General features: G+C 48.6%; 1 protein-coding gene across 3 annotated transcripts; it reads left to right on the top strand.

Moving 5' to 3' along the window:
• The first annotated feature begins 1,956 nt into the window (after window positions 1-1,956).
• On the top strand, window positions 1,957-9,545 carry C10H11orf91 (chromosome 10 C11orf91 homolog). Of its 3 annotated transcripts, XR_009702349.1 has the most exons (3): window positions 1,957-2,115; window positions 7,108-7,206; window positions 9,317-9,400. XR_009702349.1 is itself a non-coding variant. In XM_061203220.1 (2 exons), the coding sequence occupies exons 1-2, from the start codon at window positions 7,604-7,606 to the stop codon at window positions 9,400-9,402; spliced, it is 582 nt and encodes a 193-aa protein (XP_061059203.1). In that variant the 3' UTR covers window positions 9,403-9,545. The 3 variants fall into 3 exon arrangements, 1 of the variants encoding a protein (XP_061059203.1); XR_009702350.1 differs by lacking the exons at window positions 7,108-7,206; window positions 9,317-9,400 and adding an exon at window positions 2,669-2,879; XM_061203220.1 differs by lacking the exons at window positions 1,957-2,115; window positions 7,108-7,206 and adding an exon at window positions 7,604-8,099 and having other exon boundaries at window positions 9,317-9,545.
• Window positions 9,546-11,414: the final 1,869 nt, after the last annotated feature.

Here is an 11,414-nt window from a genome sequence, read left to right as displayed (position 1 = left end):
AGGAAGCAGTTAAGAGTACACTAAAAATTGGAATGGAAATAATGTGTATATTATGTGAATAAAGTAGCTTTGAGTTTTTTTTTTTAGTTTAGGTTTACAGTAAAACCCCGCTGCAACAGACCTTTACTTAAAAGCCGTACATATGCAGCATAGTTGTAAAGAGTCCTTTTTTTGCCTCTATCACTGGCTAGCTCTGAGGTCTTGAGCATACTACCTCACCACTCTGAGCCTCTGTATCGTCATCAGTTGTATCAGTGGTACCTACAGTAAAGGGCATTTGATTTTTAGCCACTCGGCATCTCTCCTCCTCCCCTCTTGTAACAGAGCTGTAATTACCTTTTGGGGAATTACTTTCACCCTTTAAGTGCAGTCTTGGTGAAACTGTTAATTAAGGTGGTCTGCCCTCCTCTAGCCAAAAGACAGGCATGTTCTCTCCGGGAATTTGAGTCTTGAATTATGCAAGCATTGATAAAAATTTTTTGGTTGAAGCTGTGAGTCTCAGGAAGGGTACAAGGAACAGAAAACCCAATTTAGAGTAGTTTAATCAGATAGAGTCTGGTTTTCTTGCATAAACAATCTGGAGGTGGGCAGCCACTAGCATTGTTTTAGCTGCTCAGTGATGTCTGGGCTGGGATATTTGTGCTATTTTTGGTCTTTCCCTCCTGATCACAAAGTGACTGCAGAAGTGCCAGCATTGCATCTGGGTTCTAGGCAGGCAAAGGAGATGAGGCGAAAGCTTCAGTTGTTTCTGTCCCTCTTATCAGGAAAGTGCTATCTTTCCCAGAAAGCTCCCAGGTATCTTCTTCATGTCTTCTGACTGGAACTGTGTCTCATGGCTACCCCTAGCTGCAAGGGGGCTGGCAGAGTTTCCAGCCTCTGTAGGGGAAGGCAGCAAGGTAAAAGGGTTAAAAACAGTCATTGAGAATAGTCAGCCAATAGCATCTACCACCCCATTGGCCACACTGAACAGGCTATTGATTCCTTCCTCCTACCTGGATCCCAAAAGTTGCCCTGGTCTCTGCACCTTCTAAACCTAATTCTTTTTTTTTTTTTTTAATAAGTTTATTTATTTATTTGTTTTTATATTTGGCTGTGTTGGGTCTTCATTGCTGTGCGTGGGCTTTCTCTAGTTGAGGCGAGCGGGGGCTACTCCTCGTTGCGGTGCGCGGGCTTCTCATCGTCCTGGCTTCTCTTGCTGTGGAGCAGGGCTCTAGGCGCGCAGGCTGCAGTAGTTGTGGCTCGTGGGCTCAGTAGTTGTGGCTCGCAAGCTCTAGAGCACAGGCTCAGTAGTTGAGGCACCCGGGCTTAGTTGCTCCGGGGCATGTGGAATCTTCCCGGAACAGGGCTTGAACCCATGTCCCCTGCACTGGCAGGCAGATTCCCAACCACTGCGCCACCAGGGAAGCCCTAAACCTAATTCGTAAGTGTTTAATTCCATGAGCTGTCTCACAGACCTCTGTGTAAGTCCTCAATATCAACCTCTGTTGCTTGTGAACAGAAAATTCTGACAGACCTACCCCTATAAGTGTTACTGTAAGTGGACAATAAGTGTTAGTGACAATTATTTCCCCCAAGGTTGCATAGCTAGTTCATGCTGGTTGATGGGACTTAGACTCAGCTCTTATCTTCCAAACCCCTGTACTCTCCATGCCAGGGAATCTACCTCCCAGGCTTCAGTTTATTAAAAACTGTACTTACTCTGCAAATGCAGAGGAACACATCCACCAAGAGAAACAAGAATAAGGGCTGGGTTGCATTTTTTAGAAACTTTCTTGAAATCGTGGGTGCTGGGAAGGGAGGTGGGAATGCCTGCTCCCTACCCACCCCTAGGTTCAGACCAACACAATGGTTACTTCAAATGAGTAATAAAGAAAACACTGTTCCATGCTTCCCAGAATAGCTGGGCCCTTGAACTGTGGCACAAACAACTTCCAGTTAGAGCCAGCCCCCTGCCAGGAAGAGGACGGGAAGCCAGAGGGCAGGAAGGTGGCCTTGCCTGAGGGCTGAGAGAACTGTTGGGAGGCTGTAGCAGGGAGTGGTGAAGAGACCGAGCACTGGAGCCAGCCTGCCTGTGTGGAACACTAGCTCTGACGCTAACCAACCACAGGACCTCAGGTAAGTTACTTAACCTTGTGTGCCTCAGTTTCCTCATCTGGAAAATGGGGATAACAACACCTACTTCTAGGGGTTGTTAGAAAGATGAAATTAGTGAAGACAAGTACCTGGCACACAGTAGCCTCTCTTTATGTGTTTACTACTATAGGGACAGAGTAAAGGGACAAAGTAGGTGATTAAATAGTTCATCCCAAAGGGGATCTTAAATAGAGAGAACAGTATGGAAGACTTCTGCAAGTTTATGATCACTCAAGAAAGCAGGCTTGCTTAGCAACAAAACCAAGCAGGCTTGCCTAGCAACAAAACCACACAGACTTGCTTGGCAACAAAACCATGCCACAGAAGCATGAGACATGCCCCCAAACAATAAAACAATTGTGGAATGAGTCCTACATCACGCCCACTGAGGTCAGCAAGTTAATGATCCTTGAGGAGGGGCTTTTTCTGCTTGTACTAAGAGCAGAAATATAGGAGAAAGGTGACATTATACTGAAACCTGAGATGATTTACCATATCTTACGATATGTTACCACCTTTTTGCTCATTTCCATAGCACCATGACAGTTCCGGGTTGACTATGTAGGGACAAGAAACCCCCCTCCACCCCGCCCTGCTGTGGAGGAGGAGCTAATAATGGAAGCTTGATGTCTACTCAAGAATGAGGAAGAAGGTGTTCTTCTCCCCCTCCCCACTCTTCCTTTGATTATAAAACTGTAGCCCACTAAGTTCTCAGGGTGGCACTCCCTTGCCTGCCAGCTTGTATTTCTCACAAGCGTCCTTTACTAATAAACTCTTTCCTTACCTGTCACTCTGCCTCTCACTGAATTCTGTGCCAAGACAGGAGAACCTATACTCTACTAAGTCCCGAAACGCATTCTGCGGTTTCACTACCACTGTCTTCAGCAGGACAACAGGGAATCAGCTTCTAGGGTGTAGGGCTTTTCAATCTGGAGTGGGTTTGATTTTCGAGGAGGGATCCCCTGCTCCATTTTTCTCATCAATTCACCAGGACCTAATGGTGAATTAAGGAATCCATGTGTAACTGAATACTAATCATAGTCACACCTCATTGAGCACCCGTGATGTGTCCCAGGTACTGCTTATACATATTTTCATCAAATACATCAACCTTGTGACATAGATATTATCTTCATTTTATAGGTCAGAAAGTGGAGGGTCAGGGAGGTAGCATGACTTTCGCAGAGTCACAAGGGGTCCTGATTCAAACACGACTCTTGTCTCAGTTGGTTCAGGCTGCTATAACAAAAATACCATAGACTGGGTGGCTTAAACAACAAACATTTATTTCTCATAGTTCTGGAGGCTGGGAAGTCCAAGATCACAGCTCCAGTGTATTTGGTGTCTGGTGAGACCCCACTTCTTGGTTCATAGGTGGCTGTGTCCTGTGTCCTCATGTGGCGGAAGGGGCAAGGGAGCTCTCTTTTCTAACGTCACTCATCCCATTCATGAGGGCTCTTTCTTCATGACCTAACCACTTCCTAATACCCTCCCACTGGGAGTTTGGATTTCAGCATATGAATTTGGGTGGGACACAAACACTCTCTTCATAAAAAACTCTGTTGTATTCCAAGCCACAAACACTACACGTCCCTGAAAGCCACCCGGAGCCAAGGCAGGCATGGCAAATCGTGACACACCCCTCAAGAGGCGGAGACCCTAGTGAAGGTGTGTCGGCCAGCAGTGTGTCTAGATGCAGAGTTAGAGTGATGGAGGGGAAGGGGACTCCCGGGGGGGCTTTCTGTGCCATCTCCTGCAGTCCCATGACGGAGGCAACCAGGCGAACAGCACCCCAGGTACTCCCAGGACCTTCTGGAGAGGGCTGTGGCAATGGAAAATTACAAACCCCAACTGCAGTGAGGCAGCCTGGGTTAAATAGAAAATTTAAATCAGAGTGTTGGGAGGAACTTACATCCCGCTGTGTCATGATTCTTAAGAGTGACCCTCCTGGCCCCTCTTCTCCAGAGAGTGGAGGAAGGACTGCACTGCTTAGTGAGTTTGGAGAAAGGACCAGGTCGGTTCTTGGCCAGCTCTTCACTGTGCCAGTAAAGGCCCTTTCCCTGCACACAAGGCCTGTGGTTTTCCCAGAGGGCCTTGCGCTGGGTGGGTGAGCTCACCTGAGAGGTGCAGTATCAGTAAGCCCACCTGGCTGCCAGACCGATAGCAGCATCCTCCAGCTGACCTTTATCAGCAAAAAAGGACTCGTGTGTGTCTTTCTCAGTTGGTTCCAAATGCAGGCAGGGGGCAGGGGTGTTAGGAATTGTATCCCTCAAGTCCCAACAGGATGGCACTTAATGGAGATTTTGGGGAAGAGGCAGGTGATACAAGAGCTTTAGACCCCAGGGAGAGAAAAGTTCTGTTTAAAATGGATGCAAGCCTGCTTTATCTTTTCATTAGCAACTTGAATTTCCCGGACCTTTGTTTGCAGAAATAATCGGTAGGGTTTTGCCTTAACTACCATGGTTTGTTATGACCCCATATGGACTTCACCTCCAAACTGGGGTTTATCTCAGTGTTTGTTCACTGTGATGCCTGAGTTTTCTTTAGTGTGGTTGTTAGAGGAAACAACCTTTTTAACCCATTGTCTAATACAACTGTGTTATAAGCAAGCCATCCAGTATCAAATCTGTTTAGATTATCTTGGGGTTAAGAAAAAACATCTGGAAGCCTTTTCTCTTTGAATGGATAAATACAAGTAAAAACATGTGATTATATCACATCATTTAAAAAACATAATGCGGTCTTCCCTGGTGGCGCAGTAGTTAAGAATCCGTGTGCCAATGCAGGGGACACGGGTTCGAGCCCTGGTCCGGGAAGATCCCACATGCCGCGGAGCAACCCGTGCGCCACAACTACTGAGCCCGTGCTCTAGAGCTCATGCTCCGCAACAAGAGAAGCCACCGCAATGAGAAGCCCGCGCACCGCAACGAAGAGTAGTCCCCACTCGCTGCAACTAGAGAAAGCCCGTTCGCAGCAACAGAGACCCAACGCAGCCAAAAATAAATAAATAAATAAATTAAAAATAATAGTTTAATAATATTATTTAATCATATTATTTTATTATTATTTAATAATATGAGTAGTAGTAAATAATATAGTTTAATAAAAATAAACTGTAAAAAACATAATGCAAAATCTCTTTCCATTCTAAGGATCTTCAATATGTAATAACAAGAGCTAACATTTACTGAGTAGGTATTATGGCCAGGTACTTAGATTGTCTCATTTAATCTTGCTAATACAAGCAATTAGGTACCATTACTATTCCCATTATATAGATGAAAAACAGGTTCAGAAAGGTTCAACCTACACAGCCAAATACATAGTGGATCCAGGGCTCGGTCCCAGGTCTGAGTCCCAAACTCTGGTTCTTACCACCACTATGGTTCCTACTACTGTAGGAATGGAAGAAAAAAACTTTTCCTCTACTCCCTTAGGTTCAGTAGCTGGGTCATGAGAATTAAAGTAGCAAAAGACAGATTAACAGGAGAAAAGATTTATTATGTATGCATATGTGGGCCTTACAGAAAAGTAGTGAAAACCCAGAGAAGTGTTTAGGCTTGAGAGCTCAGAAACCATTTCAACAAAGGGCGTTAAATTGCGAACAAATGATAAGGCAAAGGGAAAGGGGTTTGGATTTCTAGGCATTTTGATTTCTAGGTAAATAGTGGGAAGGTAATTATATGGGGGAAATTTATGGAAGATAAGGGTTGTTTGGTAAGGTTTGTTATGCAGGCTCAAGTTAGTGCCATCTCCAGTAATAAGAGTCATCTCTTCTTCCTGGCACGGGAGAGGGGGTTGGGGACACCTTCACTAAGGGAAATTTATTTTCTTTACAAAGGAAATTTTGTTACCTTTACAAAGGGAAATTTATGGCCTGCTTTTAGGCAGAAAAGGAGAGGACAAAGTTCCTCCTGTGTCTGCTTTTTTCAATTGCCAACTTAAAATAATTCTTATGCCAAAGTGGCATATTTGGGGGTGGTATATTCTGATCCCCTTCAGTTCCCACAACACATAACACTGTTTTAAAAGTGTCCAAATATTTATTGAGTCCTATTATATGCTCAGTATTATAGGATCTTTGGGCTGGACCCTTGCCCTCAAGGAGCTTACAGGTAAGTGTGGGAAGGAAAATCTTCTCAGCTTCAGACAAGCTCCTCAGTGGGGATTGCTGCTCCTTACATTTGGACAGAGTTTCTAAGTTTACAAGCCCTTCACACACACTATTCTGTCTTCCATCTGATCATCACAAACAACCTTATGAGGCAGCCTGGTTCTCTTATTTTTATTTTACAGAAATCCATCTTAGAAGTCAAGCAACTTGTCCACCTTGGATATCTGACTCTCTCTGCTTTGCTGCCAAACACACACACACACACACACACACACACACACACACACAGCATTTGCTAGTGGAGCTGGTACTGACTTAGATCTTGACTGGCCAACAGTCTAAACTGGCCCCTACCCATCTTTGTTCATTTACATCAATATCATTAGGCAGACTTTTCAAGGAAATTTACTCACCCTGAGTCTATGACTAGCACAGGCTACTCATATATATGAGCTGGGCATGTCCCTTGGACAGTATGTCCAAGTCACCGTAAAGAATAGTTAAGCTGTTCGAGGGCCGTTCTGCAGGATTTCCTTTTGGTGGTTCGTTTACTGCCTGTTAGCTCTTGATAATGAACGTTCGGAAGAGAACTAAACTACATTTCATTGAAGACACCTAGTTCAGATCTATTCCAAATCCATACCAGGGTCCCTTTTTTCCAGGATCGTCCACAACACTGGGAAATTTGGTAGAAACATGGGTTGGCTCTAACAGCCATTCCCATCTACCCTCTTCTTCCGTTGTAGAGGATGAAAAGTCAGACACTCCTGTCCCTAAACTTCTTTGCAATGAGGGGTGGTAAGGGAAGCCTGCTAGGGCAGGGGGCAAGTTTCTAGGAATTTTTTTTCTCCCTATAAAAGGAGAGGAAGACTGAAGAAAGTTTTCTCTCGGAGTTCTGACCAGCTCCCAGCTTCCTACTTTTGGATGAAGTCATGACGGGATGCGAGAGCAGGCGCCAGGTGTGCAATAGCTCGGGAGTGAGGCTTGCGGAATTTAGGGGCGGTAGGAGGAGTCGTGGGGCGGGATCTGGAGGACCCGGAGCTGCTGTCGTCGAGGGTGTGGGGGAAGCGCCCGGAGGGGACGGGCCGCACATCAGGGCGCACATGCGGGATTTCCCATTCCAGCTACTCCGCTGGCCTTTCTCACTCTAGGGGCGCGTCGGTGGGCGGGGTCATATTCTGGGGCGCGGACAGCGGGGCTTTAGAATCTCGACTGTTTGGGGCGGGGCCGGGCGAAAGGGTGGGGGCCGCTCTCCCTCGGGGCGTGGCCTGTGGAACCTCAGAACCCGGGTGACTCGGGGCCAGGGCTCGCGTCTCCCGGCACGGGGTTCCTCCCACTTTTCCTCCCGTTCAAAAGATGCCAAAGGGGCGGCGCGGCGGCCAGAGCCCCACGATGAGCCAGCAGCCGGCCCCGCCCCTTTACTTCCCTTCCCTCTACGACCGCGGCATCTCCTCGTCCCCCCTCAGCGACTTCAACATCTGGAAGAAGCTCTTCGTGCCGCTGAAGGCGGGAGGGGCGCCGGCGGGCGGGGCGGCTGGGGGCCAGCCTCTGCCCCAGGCACTCCCGGCCCCAGCGCCCCTGCCGCCACCGCCGCCCGGCCTGGGTTCCCCCAGTGAGCGCCCCTGTCCCCCGCCCTGGCCCTCCGGCCTGGCCTCCATCCCCTACGAGCCTCTGCGCTTCTTCTACTCGCCACCGCCGGGGCCCGAGGTGGCTGCCTCGCCCCTGGCCCCCGGCCCCACGACCCCCCGGCTAGCCTCTGCCTCCCACCCCGAGGAGTTGTGCGAGCTGGAGATCCGGATTAAGGAGCTGGAGCTGCTCACCATCACTGGGGACGGCTTCGACTCCCAGCGCTGTGTGTAACCTCGGCCGAGCCCACCCTTAGCCTGCCTCTGCTCCCTCCTTGGCTCCATGCCCCCTGAGCCCCTCACCCTCAGTGTGGCCTTGGGCTCAGACTCCAGCTCCCAGGAATCCCTGATCCCAAACCGATCCCCCAGAACCCAGACACTCCATCCTGGATTTCAACCGATTCCTTTGCTCACCATAAATCTGGACTTCACGGACCCTTTTGCCCCAAATTCCAACCTCCCTCTGTCCTGAGCCCTTTTGTTAGTCTGGACTCTGAGCCTCTAAACCTGGAACTCTGTCCATCACAACCCCCAAGTTGAACTTTAAGCCTCCTGCACAGTGATACTAACACCCTGGAGTTTCACCCCCCGAGACACACAGCCCCCGTCTCTAGAGACCTGACTTTTAGTGTTTATCTTAAACTGGGGTCCTCAATGGGAGGAGGGGGAAGTCGGTGAGGGTCAGTTGATCTGTAGGGGGAGGTGTAAGACCCAGAAGGCCCAAGGATGTTCACTGAGGAGCTTTGGGATCCTCAATTTCTCAGTGCTGGAAGGTAGCCTCCTGTGACCCCTGGCCGCCCTTTCACCAGGGTCCTTGCCTCTGCCATCTGGTCTAAGGTCTGAAGTCTTGGGCAGACCAGAGCAGACCAGGTGTGCTGATGTGGGCAGGATTCCTCTAGTGCACAGACTGAGTCCTTGATGTTAGAGAGTAAAGTTGTTAAACCCAATTCTACTCCCAGAAGGACCAAGTTGCACTGTAGAATATTCTACTCCCAGAAGGACCAAACAGCCATAGGCTGTTCCACAGATTTTGTCTTTCCCAACACCTGGTCTGGCTAAGGCTAGCCCTTGACCACTGGAAAAGGGCAGATGGTTCTAGAAAGACCATCCCCATTATTGTGAAATAACAGACATGTTTAGGTCCATGTGGCCATAGGAATGGTCCCCAGTTCATCAGGCACCCTGTAATGTCTCCTTCCTCACATCCTCGGGAAGAAAACTCCTGGAATACTTGGGCTTTTCTGAGTCCTGAATTTCTCAACCACCTATTCTCCACTTTGACGAGTTTTGGCTGTTAGGGTTTTTTTCCCCTCACCCACCTTGGGTCATAATGGGTTTGGGGCTCATGTAGGGAGCACACAATTGCTTCCCAGAAGCTTGCTTTGGAAGTGTTAGAAAAAGCCCTTATCTCTCCTACAGCTAAGTTTGTTTTGCTCTCCTGTAGATAAATTCTTGAAGGCGCTGAAAGATGAAAAGTTACGAGGCCTGAAGACGAGGCAGCCTGGAAAGAAGTCGGCCTCTCTCTCCTGAGGAGCTGCCCACCAGAGCCTAAGCAGCGGCCTCCTTAGGTGTTAGTTCTTAGATAATGTGCCCCGTTTGTTGTCATTTCAAAGATCGTTATTTTTTGTTCTGTATTTACTGCTGTTCTCATTGCTCCCAGCACATACTCTACATACAGTGCCCACTTGAGTGGTAAAGCTCATGGTCTCTCTCCTGTCTGTGCTGCTGTTGGGGAAGCACTCTCACGGGGGCTGGAAGCTGCTGCCCAGCCAGCATTCAGGGGAGGAGGGGATCCCCAACACTGCCAAGTCGGGGTGGGGGGATTGGGAAAAGCCAAGGGCAACATATATTTGTCATGTTGCCGTGACCGTGCTCAGAAAGGATCTTTGAGGACTGCAACAAGGGATTAGTTTGTTTCAAACAGCTTTAGTCCTTGGAAATGTTTTTAGTTTTTAAATGGTTTTTGGAGCACAAAACTCTTTGATAATCTGATCAAAGGTACGGTCCTTCCTAGAAATTCATGTAGTCAAGAAATATTTGAGTGCATATTATGTGCTAGGCACCCTCCTAGGCTCTTGGGGTGGGGGATGCAGACAATAAATATAAGTAAACCATAATATGGTATCAGAAGATGACAGGCTAAGGGGAAAACAAAAAGAGTAGGGATGAGGATGGTCCCGAGGGTAGGAGGAAAGCAGGGTTTCTTGAAGAGGGAACATCTAAACAAGGTTTGACGAAGGTTAAGGGCGACAGCCAGGTGCCACCCTGGGGGCATGTTTCAGGGTGAAGGGCAGGTGCAAAGGCTGAAGGTGGGATGCTTGAGGGTCAGCAGAGAGCCCAGCTGGCTGGAGCAGGAGTGAGGGGAGAGTGGTAGGGATGAGTACAGAGAGGGTCCATTCGAGTGGGACTTTACAAACCATGATAAGGACTTGGGGTTTTACTCCGAGTGGGATGGGAAGTAGTTAGAGGGTTTTCAGCTGACGAGTGACAGGATCTGACTTGCTCTATGTTGAGAACAGGGTAAGGAAGGACACAGAGAAAGCAGTTAGGAGGCTGCGGGAATTAATAATCCAGCTAAGCGAGAAGCGATGGTACAGCATTTCTGCCCTTTCCCCCTTGCTGGGTCCCCCTATGGGGCACCCGCTGCGGCTGCTGCCCCTCTGCCAGGTGCTGCCTCTATGGCCAGAAGGAGCAAGAGCTCAGCGCAGAAGCATGCAAAGGATAACGTAGCTGATAGAACAAAATCTTCCATCAAATGTAATGTTTTGGTGCTTGGCATCTAGACTCCCTTGTGCCCTCACTATGCCAGCAGCACAGTAGATCAAAGGCAAAGAATCCGTCAAGTTTGGAGAATGAATAGGAGGAAGCAGTGAGCCAGGTATTTTAGAAGACAGGTTAAGAAGGGGTGTAGCGGGGCGAAGCCGTCGGCTCTGACAAATAATGCTGCTCCGCCAAGTGAGAGGAGCCTGAGCATTCGCTTTTGGATTCAGCAACGTGGATTTAGTACCGGTGATCTTGCCGAGAGCAGTTTTGGTTGAGCGATGGGGGTTCACACCTGACTGGAGTAGTTTTGGGAGAGAACGGAAGCAGAGGAGCTCGACACAGCGGGTGTAGATGACTTTTTAGGGAGTTTAGCTTCAAGGAAAGCTGAGATCTGAGCAGGAGCGGGCAGGGTAAGCGGGGTTGAGAGAATGGTTTTTTTAAGAAGGGATAAATGACCAGACGTTTGTGGTCTGATGGAGAATGACCCAGTAGAATGAGAAAAACTGACGAGGTAGAAGAGGCTCCTTTGACGCACAGCAAGCCAAATGCTGACACGCCAAGGTTTGCAGCGAAGAGAGGGCTGACTTGCGAGACAGCCAGATGAGAAGCTGTGCGAACAAGCCTCAGGTCCGGTCTGATCCACCCCCCAAGGCAAGGGGCTGGGGTATTTATGGGGCAGTGAATAAAGACTCAGGGCGGCCTGAGGCGTGGGGAGCATAGGGAGGTGATTGGGAAAAGGTGCGGTAATTGTCATTCTGCTCGGGTGTGACTCGGCTACA

Source organism: Eubalaena glacialis, chromosome 10 (genome assembly GCF_028564815.1).
Source record: "Eubalaena glacialis isolate mEubGla1 chromosome 10, mEubGla1.1.hap2.+ XY, whole genome shotgun sequence".
NCBI lineage: Eukaryota > Metazoa > Chordata > Mammalia > Artiodactyla > Balaenidae > Eubalaena > Eubalaena glacialis.
Note: the sequence above shows the minus strand (reverse complement) of the source record. Positions and strands in the feature narration are given on the sequence as shown.